This window comes from Balaenoptera ricei, chromosome 1 (assembly GCF_028023285.1).
Source record: "Balaenoptera ricei isolate mBalRic1 chromosome 1, mBalRic1.hap2, whole genome shotgun sequence".
NCBI classification, from domain to species: Eukaryota; Metazoa; Chordata; class Mammalia; order Artiodactyla; family Balaenopteridae; genus Balaenoptera; species Balaenoptera ricei.
The window spans coordinates 65,903,863-65,921,532 of NC_082639.1; the positions used below are offsets into that span (position 1 = coordinate 65,903,863).

Sequence of the window (17,670 nt, forward strand, 5' to 3'; positions counted from 1 at the left end):
AATATGTATTACATATTATTTAATCTTTATATATTCTTGATATATTTATATATATGTAAAACTGAACCACTTTGCTGTACACTTGACACTAATACAACATTGTAAATCAACTATTTCAATAAAAATAACAAAACAGCTCTATATCAAGCACATTATATCATAATTGTAATATCCTAAAACTCCTTGTCAGTATTGGTAAATTAGTCCATTCACAAACATTCCTCATTTCCCCAGGTTTAGTACCACTGTTTGGCTTTGGAGATGGTATGATTTGATTTTTTAAAAATTTATTTATAAAATTTAGAATGTTGATGTTGCTTTATTTTGAAAAACTATAAATAATTTGGACCGCTGGAATTATGAAAATTGTTTTACTTGCGTAAACAGGAACCGATGAGGGAAATTCATGTTCTATAACTATCTGGGAGGTTTGGATTCAGTTTTTCAAGTATCATCCATTTATCAGTGTCTTTTCTGCCATTTAAAATTAATCTTAGTCTCTTAGTGCTGGTCAGTATTGTATCTCCTATTGCTACTGTAGGTTAAGCTGGACACAAAGGGTTTTATATAGAAATGAAAGTTGGATACAGTGAGGTGAACTCTTCTCACTGTCAGACTTACAGGAGACTAGTGCATTAGGCTTATCATGATGGGTCAGTAATTTGTAACCATTGTCTAGGCTGTTATCCTGCCTAGGTTGATAAATAAAAATGTATGGGAAATGTAAGTGTAGAATGTTCAAGAGGAAAACCCATTAATGTGTTAAATATTTATGGTGTCCACATTTGGATTTTTATCTTAATAGGTTAATGCAGCTGAATCAAAGATAACAAATTTAATATACCTAAAACATACCTTGGAACTCGTGGATCCTTTAAAGGTAATTTTTATGTGTATATGTTGTTTAAACATGTTTAGCATCAGCTTTTTTAAACTTTTTGTTTTGAAAAAATTTCATACGGTAAGTTGCGAGAATAGTATAATGAATTCCCATATTCTCTCACTTTCCACACACAGCACACACACATATTATTGTCCTTATTATTACCTTACTGAACCATTTGAGAATAAGTTGCAGTACCTAAATGCTAAAGTGCATATCTCCTAAGAACAAAGATGTTCTCTTGCATAACCACAATATGATTTAAAAATTCAGGATATTTAACATTGGTAAAATACTATTAAGTTGACCCTTGAACAACATGGGGGTCAGGGACACCAACCCTGCGTGCAGTGGAAATTCTGCATATAACTTATTGTTGGCCCTTTGAATATTCAGTTCTTCCACATCCGCAGTTCCTCTGTATCTGCAGTTCCATATCTGCAGATTCAACTAACCGCAGATCATGTAGTACTGTGGTATTTATTGTACTATTGAAAAAAATCCACCCATAACTGGACCCTCACAGTTCAAACCCGTGTTGTTCAAGGATCAACTGTATATTATATATAGCCTATATTCACATTTTTCCAGTTGTCCTAATACTGTTTTTATGGTATTTTTTTTTTCCTGGTACATGATCCAGTCAAGGACCATGCATTGTATTTAATGTCATGGTTTCTTTACACTTTTTTAAAGTGAAAAGTTTCTCAGCTTTTCTTTGCCTTTTGTGATACTGACATCTTGAAGAGTATAGGGTCAGTTTTTTTTTTTAATATCTTTATTGGAATATAATTGGTTTCCAGTGTTGTGTTAGCTTCTGTTGTGCAACAAAGTGTATCAGCTACAAGTATACATATTTCCCCATATCCCCTCCCTCTTGCGCCTCCCTCCCACTCTGCCTATCTCACCCCTCGAGGTGGTCACAAAGCATCAAGCTGATCTCCCTGTGCTATGCAGCAGCTTCCCACTAGCCATCCATTATACATTTGGTAATGAATATATGTCAGTGCTACTCTCTCACTTCGTCCCAGCTTCCCCTTCCCCCTCTCTGTCCTCAAGTCCATTCTCTACATCTGCACCTTTATTCCTGCCCTGCCTCTAGTTTCATCAGTACCGTTTATTTAGATCCCATATATGTGTGTTAGCATACGATATTTCTTTTTTTCTTACTAACTTACTTCACTCTGTATGACACTCTAGGTCCATCCACCTCAGTACACATAACTCAATTTCGCTCCTTTTTATGGCTGAGTAATACTCCGTTGTATGTATGTGCCACATCTTCTTTATCCATTCATGTGTTGATGGACATTTAGCTTGCTTCCATGTCCTGGCAATTGTAAACAATGCTGCAGTGAACATTGTGGTACATGTATCTTTTTGAATTATGGTTTTCTCAGGGTATATGCCCAGTAGTGAGATTGCTGGGTCATATGGTAATTCTATTTTTACTTTTCTAAGGAACCTCCATATTGTCCTCCATAGTGGATGTATCAATTTACATTCCCACCAACAGTGTAGGAGGAAACCCTTTTCTCCACACCCACTCCAGCATTTATTGTTGGTACATTTTTTGATGATGACCATTGTGACCAGTGTGAGGAGATACCTCATTGTGGTTGTTTGCATTTCTCTAATGATTAGTGATGTTGAGCATCTTTTCATGTGTTTCTTGGCAATCTGTATGTCTTCTTTGGAGAAATTTCTATTTAGTCTTCTGCTCATTTTTGGATTAGGTTGTTTGTTTTTTTGATATTGAGCTACAGAGCTGCTTGTGTATTTTGGAGATTAATCCTTTGTCAGTTGCTTCATTTGAAAATATTTTCTCCCATTCTGATGGTTGTCTTTTTATCTTGTTATGGTTTCCTTTGCTGTGCAAAAGCTTGAACTTTAATTAGGTCCCATTTGTTTACTTTTGATTTTATTTCCATTATTCCAGGAGGTGGGTCAAAAAAGATCTTGCTGTGATTTATGTCATAGAGTGTTCTGCCTATGTTTTCCTCTCAGAGTTTTATAGTATCTGGCCTTACATTTAGGTCTTTAATCCATTTTGAGTTTATTTTTGTGTATGGTGTTATGGAGTGTTCTAATTTCATTCTTTTACATGTAGCTGTCCACTTTTCCTAGCTCCACTTATTGAAGAGGCTGTCTTTTCTACATTGTATATTCTTGCCTCCTTTGTCAAAGATAAGGTGACTATATGTGCGTGGGTTTATCTCTGGGCTTTCTGTCCTGTTCCATTGATCTATATTTCTGTTTTGTGCCAGTACCATACTGTCTTGATTACTATAGCTTTGTAGTATATCTGAAGTCAGGGAGCCTGATTCCTCCAGTTCCATTTTTATTTCTCAAGGTTGCTTTTCGAGGTCTTTTGTGTTTCCATACAAATTGTCAAATTTTTTGTTCTAGTTCTGTGAAAAATACCATTGGTAATTTGATAAGGATTGCACTGAATCTGTAGATGCTTTGGGTAATATAGTCACTTTCACAATGTTGATTCTTCCAATCCAAGAACATGGTATATCTTTCCGTCTGTCTGTATTGTCTTTGATTTCTTTCATCAGTGTCTTATAGTTTTCTATATACAAGTCTTTGGCCTCCTTAGGTAAGTTTATTCCTCGGTATTTTATGTTTTTGTTGCAATGGTAAATGGGAGTGTTTCCTTGATTTCTCTTTCTGATTTTTTGTTGTTAGTGTATAGTAATGCAAGAGATTTCTGTGCATTAATTTTGTATCCTGCTAGTTTCCCAAATTCATTGATTAGCTCTAGTAGTTTTCTGGTGGCATCTTTAGGATTTTCTATGTATAATATCATGTCATCTGTAAACAGTGACAGTTTCACTTCTTCTTTTCCTACTTGGATTCATTTCATTTCTTTTTCTTCTCTGACTGCCGTGGCTATAACTTCCAAAACTATGTTGAATAATAGTGGTGAGAGTGGGCAACCTTGTCTTGTTCCTGATCTTAGAGGAAATGCTTTCAGTTTTTCACCATTGAGAATGATGTTGGCTGTAGGTTTGTCATATGGCTTTTATTATGTTGAGGTAGGTTCCCTCTATGCCCACTTTTTGGAGAGTTTTTGTTGTAAATGGGTGTTGAATGTTGTCAGAAGCTTTTTCTGCATCTATTGAGATTATCATGGTTTATATACTTCAGTTTCTTAATATGGTGTATCACATTGATTGATTTGCATATATTGAAGAATCCTTGCATTCCTGGGATAAACCCCACTTGATCATGGTGTATGATCCTTTTAATGTGCTGTTGGATTCTGTTTGCTAGTATTTTGTTGAGGATTTTTGCATCTGTGTTCCTCAGTGATATTGGCCTGTAGTTTTCTCTCTTTGTGATATCTTTGTCTGGTTTTCGTATCAGGGTGATGGTGGCCTCATAGAATGAGTTTAGGAGTGTTCCTCCCTCTGCTATATTTTGGGAGAGTTTGAGAAGGATAGGTGTTATCTCTTCTCTAAATGTTTGATAGAATTCACCTTTGAAGCCATTTGGCCCTGGACTTCTGCTTGTTGGAAGATTGTTAATCACAGTTTCAATTTCAGTGCTTGTGATTGGTCTGTTCATGTTTTCTATTTCTTCCTGGTTCAATCCTGAAAAAGTATAACCATACTTTTGTAAGAATTTGTCCATTTCTTCCAGGTTGTCCCTTTTATTGGCATATAGTTGCTTGTAGTACTCTCTCAGGATCCTTTGTATTTCTGCAGTGTCAGTAGTTGCTTGTCCTTTTTCATTTCTAATTCTGTTGATTTGAGTCTTCTCCCTTTTTTTTCTGATGAGTCTGGCTAATGGTTTATCAATTTTGTTTATCTTCTCAAAGAACCAGCTTTTACTTTTATTGATCTTTGCTATTGTTTCCTTCATTTCTTTTTATTTATATCTTATCTGGTCTTTATGATTTCTTTCCATCTGCTAACTTTGAGTTGTTTTGTTCCTCTTTCTCTAATTGCTTTAGGTGTAAGGTTAGGTTGTTTGTTTGAGATTTTTCTTGTTTCTTAAGGTAGGATTGTGTTGCTATAAAATTCCCTCTTAGAACAGCTTTTGCTGCATCCCATAGGTTTTGGGTCATGGTGTTTTCATTGTCATTTGTTTCCATGTATTTTTTGATTTCCTCTTTGATTTCTTCAGTGATCTCTTGGTTGTTTAGTAGCGTATTGCTTAGCCTCCATGTGTTTATATTTTTTACAGATTTTTTTTCCTGTAATTGATATCTAGTTTCATAGCGTTGTGCTTGGAAAAGATACTTGATATGATTTCAGTTTTCTTAAATTTACCAAGGCTTGATTTGTGACCCAAGATATGGTCTATCCTGGAGAATGTTCCATGAGCACTTGAGAAGAAAGTGTATTCTATTGTTTTTGGATGGAATATCCTATAAATATCAATTAAGTCCATCTTGTTTAATGTGTCAATTAAAGCTTGTGTTTCCTTATTTATTTTCTGTTTGGATGATCTGTTGCTTGGTGTAAGTGGGGTGTTAAAGTCATCTACTATTGTTGTGTTACTGTTGATTTCCCCGTTTATGGCTGTTTGCGTTTGCCTTACGTATCGAGGTGCTCCTATGTTGGGTGCATACATATTTACAATTGTTATATCTTCTTCTTGGATTGATCCCTTGATCATTATGTAGTGTCCTTCCTTGTCTCTTGTAATAGTCTTTATTTTAATTTTATTTTGTCTGATATGACTATTGCTACTCCAGCTTTCTTTTGTTTTCCATTTGCATGGAATATCTTTTTCCATCCCCTTACTTTCAGTCTGTATGTGTCCCTTGTTCTGAAGTGGTCTCTTGTAGACAGCATATATATGGGTCTCGTTTTTGTATCCGTTCAGCCAGTCTGGGTCCCTTGGTTGGGCATTTAATCCATTTACGTTTAAGATAATTATTGAAATGTATGTTCCTATTACATTATCTTAATTATTTTCGGTTTGTTTTTGTAAGTCGTTTCCTCCTCTTGTGTTTCCTGCCTAGAGAAGTTCCTTTAGCATTTGTTGTAAAGCTGGTTGGGTAGTGCTGAATTCTCTTAGCTTTTGCTTGTCTGTAAAGCTTTTGATTTCTCTGTCGAATCTGAATGTGATCCTTGCTGGGTAGAGTAATCTTGGTTGTAGGTTTTTCCCTTTCATCACTTTAAATATATCTTCCCACTCCCTTCTGGCCTGTACAGTTTCTGCTGAAATATCAGCTGTTAATCTTATGGGGATTCCCTTGTATGCTTTTTGTTGCTTTTCCCTTGTTGCTTTTAATATTTTTTCTTTGTGTTTAATTTTTGTTAGCTCGATTAATATGTGTCTTGGCATGTTTCTCCTTGGGTTTATCCTGTATGGGACTCTCTGTGCTTCCTGGACTTGGGTGGCTATTTCCTTTCCCATGTTGGGGAATTTTTCAACTATAATCTTTTCAAATATTTTCAGCTCCATTTTTTTCTTCTTCTTCTTCTTCTGGGACGCCTATAATTTGAATGTTGGTGTGCTTAATGTTGTCCCAGAGGTTTCGGAGACTGTCCTCCATTCTTTTCATTCTTTTTTCTTTACTCTGCTCTGCGACATTTACTTCCACCATTTTATCTTCCAGCTCTCTAATCCGTTCTTCTGCCTCAGTTATTCTGCTATTGATTCCTTCTAGAGTGTTTTTTATTTCAGTTATTGTGTTGTTCATTAATGTTTGTTTGCTCTTTAGTTCTTCCAGGTCCTTGTTAAACGTTTCTTGTATTTTCTGTGTTGTATTTCCAAGATTTTGGATCATCTTTACTATCATTACTCTGAATTCTTTTTCAGTTAGTTTGCCTATTTCCTCTTCATTTATTTGGTCTTGTGTGTTTTAATCTTGCTCCTTTGCCGGTAAGATATTTCTCTGTCTTCTTATTTTGTCTAATATACAGTATTTGAGGTCTCTTTTCCCTAGGCTGCAGGATCACAGTTCCTCTTACTTCTGTTCTCTGCCCCTGGTGGTGGTGTTGGTCCAGTGTCTTGTGTAGGTATCCTGATGGGAGGGACTGGTGCTTGCATTCTGGTGGGTGGAGCTGAGTCTTTTCCCTCTGATGAGCAGGGCTGTGTCAGGTGATTTGTTTTGGGGTGTTTGTTAGCTTAGTATGACTTTAGGTAGTCTGTGTGCTGATGGGTGGGTTTGTGTTCCTGTCTTGTTTGTTGTTTGGTATGACGTGTCCAGTGCTGGGAGCTGCTGGCAGTTGGGTGGACCTGGGTCTTGGATTCAGATAGAGGCCTCAGTGAGAGCTCTTGGCAGTTAATCTTCCCTGGGACCAGGAATTATCTGGTAGTCCAGCATCCTGGATTCGGTGCTGCCATTCCAGAGCCTCAGGCCCATCTTCTGGTCGAGGAACCAAGACCCCGCAAGTCGCTTGTCCTGGCAATAAAGGGGATTAAAAAAAAAAAAGACTAACAAAACCCCAGACAAATGGTAAAAAGTAAAATCAAACAAATGGAAACAGAAGCAAGGAAACATGCCACACACACAGAAAAGAAACAAAAACAGAACCAAATAAATCAAATAGCAGGAGAACAACCAGACAAACAGAAGAACCCAAGAATGAAATCAGTTAAGAGGAAAGCTGACAAAAACCCAAAACCAAAAAGCAAAACCAAAGCAGAATTCTAACTGAAGAATGAAGCAAAGAAACAAAACAAACCGACAAAAATGGTATAAAAAAAAAAGAAAAAGAGAAAGGGGAAAAAAGACAGAACAACAGAAAAACAATGTAGAAGTAGAAATATATTTTTAAAAATAGAAAGTATATTAAAGAAAGAAAAAGAAGGCAAACAGAACCCTGGAGAAATTGTAAAAACAAAAACAGAAACAAGGAAACACACAGACACGTGTAAGAAGCAAAACAGAGCCAAATAAAACAAAAATCAAGAGAACAACCAGAGAAATACAAGAACTCAAAAATGAAATCAAACAATTAGGATTAAAACTAACATAAACACATAACCTAAAAACCAAACCAAACCAGTGTGCCAAACGAATAATGCAAGGAAACAGAACTGATAAAAATAATTTAAAAATAATAAAATAAAATAAAATAAAAAGGGAAAAAACACAGGCAACAGAAAAGCAAAGTAGAAATGGAAATATAAAAAAAAAGAAAAAAAGAAAAAAGAGAAAAATATATTAAAGAAAAAGAGGAAGGAAAAAAATAAGGGAAAAGAACACAGAACAACATAAAAGCAAAGTAAAAATAGAAATTTATAAAAAAATAAAAATATTTTATAAACTATGGAGATCCCAGAAGACTGAATTTAAATAAAAACAAAACTAAACAACAAACAAGCAGAAAGAAAATAAAGCTAGAGCCAACAACAGAATGAATCAAAACGTAATAAAATTAATAGTAATAATTATGTTTCCCTGGAGTCTCCACTGTAAGTGTCCTTACATGCCATGAGCCACAGCTCACCTCTGCCTCCCCAAGAGGCCCTCCTCTGCCTCTGGGCTGGTCTCTGGACCTGCTGTGTGCCCTGTGGGGACCACTCAGACTCTGATCTGGCCCAGTTCCTGCATGTGCTTGCCCCGAAAGTCCACAGCTGCCAGAGCTAGACCGTTTTCATTTGTGGGAACACTCATTGTCTACTCAGATATTCTATAAAAACAGGGTCTTCCTAGTGGGTATTTGATCTGCAGCTTGTATAGCTGATGGAAAGATTTTCGATCTTCTTCCTTAGTCACCCTGTCCCTGGGGTTCAGCTTTGGTTTTATCCCCACCTCTGCATGTGGTCCACCCACAGGAGTCTGGTCCTGAGGCTGCCTTGGAGCTCTTGGTCTTCCCCTGTGAGGACCAGTTGCAGAGGTGGTATGACTGCTTGGATCACAAGAGCCCTGGCGGTGCCAAATGTGCAGGGAAACCAGCGGCCACAGGCGCCGGGTCAGTTGTTTAATAAGATATTCCTCAGTTTGTGTGATTGTTTCCTCATGATTAAATACTGCTTGCACATATTTGGCAATAATACTCTATGAGCAATGTTGTATCTTTCTCAGTGTATTACATCAGGAGGCACATGATGTCATTTTTCTTTCCCTTCTTGGTGATAATAACTTTGATTAATTACTTCACTATAAAGTTATAAGTAATCTGTGGAGAGATACCGTGAGACTGTGTAAATATACTGTTTCTTGTCAAACTTTCACCCATTGATTTTGTTATTTATTAATGACTCTTACCTGAAGTAACTCTGATGGTTACAGAATGGTGATTTTTCTTATCTACTTTTAAATAAATGGGGGAGAAAAGGAGCATGTAATGATATAAATTTTTTGATTTGAAAAAGGGACAGGAAATATATCATAATACTTATAATATTTATCTTTGGAAAGGTGGTAGAATAATGAGTGATTTAAATGTTTTTCTTTATGCTCTTATGCATTTCTAGTTTTTATTGGCATGTAAATATTATTTTTCTATTAATAAGCAAAAAAGTTATTGCCATTGCCTCATAACAAAACTAAAATAGGAGGTAAAAGTCAGGTTACCTATGTTTTCTCTCTTTTCTGTTTATTCGAATAGTGATCATTCATAGTTTCCATTAAGCAAAATAAAATCCCTACTTTTGCCATATAAGAATGGAGAAGTTGCTCTATTTACAAATATACAAAACACTTTTTTAGTTTAATGTATTAATACATTTAAACCAAATTTTGGAGTTATATGTAGAGTACTCTGAATGTACAATGATAACTGTTTAACTGCATTAATAAGTAGTTAATTAAACTAGTTAAACTACATTAATAAGTAGTTTAATGTTAATATTAGTTGGGCGGCAAGAAAAATAAAAGTCATAATAGTAAAGCAGTGGATGCCACTGTTTAGCCATGTGCTCTTTATCTGAAAAATGGGCCAGATACAACCTGTCTTCACCTACATACCTAAAATTTCTGTTATGAGTATATAAATGAGAAGATGAAGCAAGAAAATACTTGGTAAAATGTAAAGTACTAAACAAGTCTAAAATGCTTTGTTTGAATAATGTCATAATTTATTATCCTTAACTATCTTTTTCTTTATTCTTTAATAGATTACTCTGAAGAACTGTAACACACCTTTATTAAGAGCTTACTATGGTTCCTTGGAAGATAAGAGGTCTTTGTCATTCAACTGTTAATAAAACAGCAGATTATTTCTTTCTTCCTGATCATAACTGATTTTAAGAACTCTAATTGTATTCTATAGAACAATTACTTGAGCTTTGGTTAACAGAAATTTTAAACTGTTCATTAAAAATTTATTTATATATTACATTTTATAAATACCAATAAATAGGGTAACAGCACATTGAGGGTTTGTGTTAATGGACAATTAGAATAGCATTAAAAATTGAAATCATACAAAATTTTAATATTTCTTTTTTTCTTTTAACTATTCTCCAAGGAAACACTTGCAAATATAAAAATATATTATTCTTTTGTGTTAAATCATGAAGGACTTAATGTAACCAAAAAATAGTCTATATGAATACTGAATAAGATCTAATTACAGTTTACTTTTAGTATTGCTTTTAGCAGTGGCACCTTGGTTCTTGAACAAAAAGACTTGTGATACTTAAAAACTGTTATTTCATTGATTCAAGATTCACACCTTATGTGAGATCAGAAAATGAGGTTAATAAAACCGAATTATTACAGATAAATACAGAACAGAATACTGTAAAATAAAAGGTTCGGAAAATAGGTGTTACCAGACTCCTGGTCTGCATGATCACTGCACTTAGACACTGATAATTGAAAGGTTCCTGTTATACTGTCTCATAATATGCTTAATCTCCCTTGCACCAGCTGAGGGCAAGGACCATATGTTAATCCTTCTTTGAATCCCTGCACCTAACACAGTGATTGCTACATGGTATAAGTAAATGTTTATTGAGTCAGTGAGCATGAAGCCAGAATTTTTATAAAGTGCTTCAAGGATATATTTTATATTCACAGACACAGTTAGTATGTGTAATTTGGGAGATCTGTTTATTAGCAGTTGTAGAATTGTTCTTGGTGGTCTCATGTTATTTTAGGAGAGTAGTTATGACTGACGAAATAGTTTACAATTGATGTAGTCACAGTCCTAATTTATGTAATTTTATATATATTGCTTATTTATTTGCAAGATAATTTTCAACAGTAATTTTAAGAAAATATGTTATTTGCTATCATTAACTGTTATTCAAATTATCAATTAACATAACTGTTTGACTTATTGCCTATAATGTTCTTTTTTAGGTTTGTAATCATACTTGACAAGATTAAAACAGTAATTAATGATGATGCAAGATACATGAAAGGATGCCTGAACATGAGGACTCAGAAGTGCTATGCAGTGAGGTCTAACATAAATGAATTTCTTGACATAGCCAGAAGAACATATACAGAGATTGTAGATGACATAGCAGGTAATTTAATTACTTGAACATATTTTTTCTGTTTTTTAGAAATAAAACAAATTTTTTTAGGACATGTTGTGCTTTTTTGCTGATTATATTAATGATGCATATTTTAAATTTATTTTTTGTTACTAAAACAAATAACAGATAATGTTAACAGATATTATCATTTAAGGAGCCTTTAAAAAAAAAAAGATCTCAAAGTGTTATAATGTGTCCCTTCTTTTCTACAAACTTAAATTTAGAGTTCCTTCAAATTTAAATATAGGGTTACATGAAGGCTAGGAGAGTAGTTTACCTTTGTACAATGTTGAGTATAAATTGCATGAAAAATACTGGCTATCAGTGCTAAAGGGTTTCATTGGAGGAAGAGATATCATTTTTGTCTAGAAGAGGTAGCATTTCAGCTAGTACAGTAATTCATTTTGTGAATTTACTAATCTCCTAGTTAATATAGACACTGTCCTAGGTACTGGGAATACATAGTGAATAAGAACAAAGTCTCTGTCCTCATGGAGCTATAATAGTAGTAGAGACAGATAATAAAGAAACATACACACATATGTATGTGTATATGTGTGTGTGTATATATATATATATATATATATATATATATATATATATCCATATTGATATATAAAGTATATCAATCATATATAGTACATAATTTCACATGGATTTAAGATACATGAAGAAAAAAATAGTAGGTTAGAGGGGTCAGAGTGTGACTGAGTGTGGAGGCATAACGGATGGGAATATTTTTAGTAGAATAGCCTAAAAAGGAATTCTGCCCTCTGGCAGTGGTACAAACTGAAGCACAATGGCCTGAGGAAACCTTAAGGGATGAGTGAGGAAATTTGTTAGGATGGTATAGGGCATTTCCTTACAGAACTACTAAGAGATAAGGTCAGAAATGTAGACTGGGGATCAGAATTTAGTTTTCGAAGGCCAGATTGGAGATTTTTCCCAAGGAGAATGAAGAGGCACTGAGATGTTTTTGCTCTATGGGATGAAATTGATCAAGGAGATATGTTGAGTGAATTTGAGTGGAGCAATGGAAAGAGGAACTATTATAAGTTATTACAAGTTAACAAAGCATTATTTAGGGTGTATATGAGAAGAGAGAGATGCAGAGGTTGAAGGAAGAATTGATAAGAGTTAATCATTGAACTCAAAATGGATTAAAGACCTAAATGTAAGTCCAGACACTATAAAACTCTTACAGGAAAACATAGGCAGAACACTCTTTGACGTAAATCACAGCAAGATCTTTTTTGACTCACTTCCTAGAGTAATGAAAATAAAAACAAAAATAAACAAATGGGACCTAATGAAACTTAAAAGCCTTTGCATAGCAAAGGAAACCATAAACAAGACGAAAAGACAACCCTCAGAATGGGAGAAAATATTTGCAAATGAAGTAACTGACAAAGGATTAATCTCCAAAATATACAAGCAGCTCATGCAGCTCAATATCAAAGAAACAAACAACCCAAACAAAAAATGGGCAGAAGACCTAAACACATTTCTCCAGGAAGACATACAGATGGCCAAGAGGCACATGAAAAGATGCTCAGTGTCACTAATTATTAGAGAAATGTGAATCAAACCTACAATGAGATCACCTCACATGGGTCAGAATGGCCATCACCAAAAAAATCTATATACAATAAATGCTGGAGAGGATGTGGAGAAAAGGGAACCCTCTTGCACTGTTGGTGGGAATGTAAATTGATACAGCCACTATGGAAAACAGTATGGCTGTTCCTTAAAAAACTAAAAATAGAGCTACCATATGACCCAGCAATCCCACTACAGGGCATATACCCAGAGAAAACAATAATTCAAAAAGACACATGCACCCCAGTGTTCACTGCAGCACTACAATAGCAAGGACATGGAAGCAACAGAAATGTCCATCAACAGAGGAATGGATAAAGAAGGTGTGGTACATATATACAATGGAATATTACTCAACCATAAAAAGGAACAAAATTGGGTCATTTGTGGAGACGTGGATGGACCTAGAGTGGAGTAAGTCAGAAAGAGAGAAACAAATATCGTATATTAACGCATATACGTAGAATCTAGAAAAATGGTATAGATGATTTTATTTGCAAAGCAGAAATTGAGACCCTGATGTGGAGAACAAACGTATGGATACCAAGAGGGAAAGTGGGGGTGGTGGGATGATTGGGAGATTGGGATTGACACATATACACTATTGATACTATATGTAAAATAGATAATTAATGAGAACATACTGTGTAGCACAGGGAACTCTACTTAATGCACTGTGGTGACCTAAATGGGAAGGAAATCCAAAAAAGGGGATATATGTATATGTATAGCTGATTCATTTTGCTGTACGGTAGAAACTTACACAACATTGTAAAGCAACTGTACTACAATAAAAATTAATTTAAAAAAATATCGGGAGGGAGAATGGGTTACAGCGAGAGCTGGCTCTCTCTCTGTTTTCCAATCTGCCAAGCAGCCAGGCCTGGCTGGTTGAAGCGTGGCTCATTCCTCCTCATCCCAGCAGTTTCTTTACCAACAGCAGCTGCCTTCCACTTACTCATGCCCAGTGATCTAGGGCTTGTCTCTCTCTGGAATTCCGTTCATTTAGACTTGTGTCCAGATCTCTTTCAATAACTTTTATGACAGAAAATTTCTAAATTTATTGTTTTCTCATGGTTACAGTGGCACTGATGGTTTTTTGTGACTTTTTAATATCCTAGCTAAAAGTGGAACCTTCTATCATTTATTTGATTTTTTGGTTTTGTTTTTATTGGCCTTTTTAAAAAAAAAAACTATTTTTTTACTTCTTACTTTTTTAACTTGTTTAAACTTTTTTACTTTTTAGTAAGCTGTTTATTTTTATTCTAGCACCAGGTCCTTCTCAGTTAATTTGGAAGTAAGCACCATCTAAATGATCAGAAGGAGAACCTGGCTAAGGCTCTTAAGTTTTTCTCATTCACTTTTTCATTTATTCAGTCATTTATTAAATTGGCAAACATTGATAGAACACCTACCAGCACTGAACAGAGCAGTGGGCTCGACACCGTGGTGGGGCAAACACAGATGAATGACACAGTTGTGACCACAAGTTAGTGGCTTAAGCTGAGTTTTAATTGGACTCACAAGTGTCTTCTCTTAGGAGACACAGAGATATCCAGGAGTAGACAATGGGTCTCTTGTATTAAATGTCATTAAAAAAATCTTTCCTGCCTTCAAAGTTGAAAAAAATTAAAAATAATACAAATGAATCTATATACAAAACGGGAACAGACTCACTGACATAGGAAACAAACTCATGGTTACCACAGGGGAGAGGGAGGGAGGGACAAATTAGGAGTATGGAATTAACAGATACAAACTACTATACATAAAATAGATAAGTGATAAGGATTTACTATATAACACAGGGAATTATATTCAATATCTTGTAATAACCTATAATGGAATATAATGTGCAAAAAATCCCACTGGATCACTATGTTGCACACATGAAACAAATGCAATGTTGTAAAACAACTATACTTCAAAAAAAAAAAAAGGTAACAAGACCTTCCCACTTACATATAAAATAACAAGAAAAAGTTATATGATTTTTTTAAACACGAAGAGTAATTTTTCTCACTAAAATTTCTTTGTTTTTGTTTTTCTTGTTTCTGGTCACTAGGAATGATATCGCAGCTTGCAGAAAAATATAGTCTTCCTTTAAGGACAAGTTTTAGCTCCGTTCGAGGATTTTTCATTCAGATGACTACAGATTGTACAACCCTACCCAATGATCAGCTTCCTTCAGAGTTTATTAAGGTTCATTCTAGAGTTTTGGTTAGGAAATTATTGTTTCTGATTTTACAGAATTGCATTTACATATTTTCAGGCACTTCTTGAGTATTACATGACGAATTTCTGAATGTTTTGTGTATTGCTTCTCTTACTCCTACCCACCCACCTAATAGCTTTACTAATCGAAAAGCGAATGAGAAGATTTTTTTTTAGAGAAATACCAAACACAGTGTTTCCCACAGTTCTGGGAGCTTGGTATGGGTAAAAAAAGGAAAATGAAGAAAGAAAGTCCAAAAGGAAGTTTTGATCAAAGAAGTTTGGAAAGTACTGTACTATCTCTTCTCAATGCACATCTGCCTATTAAAGGTTTAATAAAAGTCCTAAAGTAGAGAAATTTGCTTGATTTTTTAAAATCCAGTATTGCCAAACCTTTGGGCCAGGGTGATATTTTTTTCTATATACATGTTAACTCCTCCACAATATACCAGTTTGGGAAAGTCTAACCCACTCTAATCTTTGTTTTCTCTGCCCCCAGGGAGTACCTTTTGACAAAAACAAACCATTCAACTTTCGGGTCTTTAAAATATGTATTGTATTACCAAGTAATGAGGGATGGATGAAGTAAAGAATGGGCTGAGAGTTAGTAATGGGTTAGAGATTGAGTGAGGTTTGGATATGGGTCAAGGGCTAAGACAGGGAGGGATCAGAGAGGGAGTGAGGATTACTATCTACCATGCATATTATTACTTGGTAATAAGATGTAGTGTTTTAACATTTCTACATGGCTCCTTTAAGACCTGTAAAAATAGTCATGTCAGATGGACCAGGTTAAAAAATTCTGCTTTAACTTTAGAAGTGATTTTCCTTTTCTCTTTCACAAACATTATTTGGGACTTTTTTTGTGAGATTATTACCTGAAAAATTAAAGTGATTAACCTAAGTACCTATACTTACATTGTTTTAAATCTGTATGTTTTATTTCATAAGAGTATATATGTATCTTGACCTTTGTTTTTTAATCTCCTAGCAGATTTCTAAAGTGAAAAATTCTTACAGCTTTACATCAGCAGATTTAATTAAAATGAATGAAAGATGCCAAGAGTCTTTGAGAGAAATCTATCACATGACTTACATGTAAGAGCACTTGAAATTTTTGAATACTGAATTAAATTGGTTTAATTTGAGGTACTATAAGTTTCATTAATTGACTTTTTGTCTGGTTGTGGAAAATTGTAGTTACAAATGTTAGCAAGGAAAGACCATTTTCTGGAAAACCATTTAAAACTTTAAAGTCTGTCATTGTGACTGGGATCACTGAGCCTCACAGAACATTCAGGGCAAATCTTAATTACAAAACCAAACGAAACCAGACCAAACAAACGCATTATACTGTGTTATAGAAAAAGTTTGATACCCAACCAAATTTCTACATTTCAGCAGTACTTCATTCATTCTTTTTATAAAGTTTTAAGAAATGTCATAATGACATGAGCTTGAAATACCTGTAGTACCACTGATACTTTTGTAGTATATATTCCACCATGATGTAGAACTTGGCACATCTGGGCTTATCTTGGGCCCAGATAAGTTTCATTAGGTTTATTCTTTTTCTTTAGTATGTAAGCCCTCAAATTTTCATGCCTTAGTACTGACATAACAATATCACAATAATGCCAGTCTTTTGCTGTTCATGAAACGGTAGCAATGTGTCTAGAAATAAGAACTAGGATGTTGGTAAGCTGAGATGATAAAGATAAATGTTGGGCTTTCAAAACAATTTCAGAGCATAAACCAAAAAGATTATAAGATATAGTAAGCTGGGGAACATATTTCTCCATGTAAGGGAAAAACTTTTATATTATGTCACAATATGATAACTGCCACATAAAAGCTTAAATAATTATGTTGTTAGGATGTGTGTGTGTGTGTGTGTGTGTGTGTGTGTGTGTGTGTGTGAGAAGAGAGAGAGAGGGCGAGAGAGAATGGGTGAGAGAAAATACATAATAGCTTTTGTGTTGAATTTAACATTGCAAGAACAAAATTATTAGCAGATGGGATCTGTTGAAGTATAGTGAGGGCTTGCTTTGACCTATATAAAGTATTTCTATTAATAAAAATTTATTTTATTAATATTTAATAAAAGCAGTTATTTTAAAAACTTGGTGTTAACACACTAGAAGATGGATTCTTTGCTACTCAGTAACTGTGACCTTGAGTATAAGCTTCAATTTCCTCATCTCTAAAATGAGGCAATAGAACAATAGACTTTACCTGTAGTGTACAACTCAAATGTGAATGTTATTTTACCTCAGACAATGAATTTAATATTGTTTTACAATTGCATTGTATGTCCCTCTGTAAAAGGCACTACTTGTCTTACCAAACATGTGTTTTCAGGATAGTGTGCAAACTGCTTAGTGAGATTTATGAACATATTCATTGCTTACATAAACTGTCTGACACTGTGTCAATGCTGGATATGCTACTGTCATTTGCTCATGCCTGCACTCTTTCTGACTATGGTAAGTTATTTTCTTTGGGATAAATATGTTGCGTACTGAAATTTGTATTCCATTCAAGCAATTTTATATAACAATTATGAA

At 34.6% G+C, this 17,670-nt stretch overlaps 1 protein-coding gene across 2 annotated transcripts in view; it reads left to right on the forward strand.

Annotated features, from left to right (window-relative positions):
- MSH4 (mutS homolog 4) overlaps nucleotides 1-17,670 on the forward strand; it is an 87,619-nt gene that overhangs the window by 40,555 nt on the left and 29,394 nt on the right. The window contains exons 8-13 of one of the 2 annotated variants that reach the window (XM_059924592.1): nucleotides 806-880; nucleotides 9,917-9,981; nucleotides 11,109-11,278; nucleotides 14,955-15,091; nucleotides 16,098-16,201; nucleotides 17,465-17,589. In XM_059924592.1, coding sequence (XP_059780575.1) covers nucleotides 806-880; nucleotides 9,917-9,981; nucleotides 11,109-11,278; nucleotides 14,955-15,091; nucleotides 16,098-16,201; nucleotides 17,465-17,589 — 676 coding nt within the window. The remainder of the gene's footprint in view (nucleotides 1-805; nucleotides 881-9,916; nucleotides 9,982-11,108; nucleotides 11,279-14,954; nucleotides 15,092-16,097; nucleotides 16,202-17,464; nucleotides 17,590-17,670) is intronic. The other variant, XM_059924582.1, reaches the window with a different exon arrangement.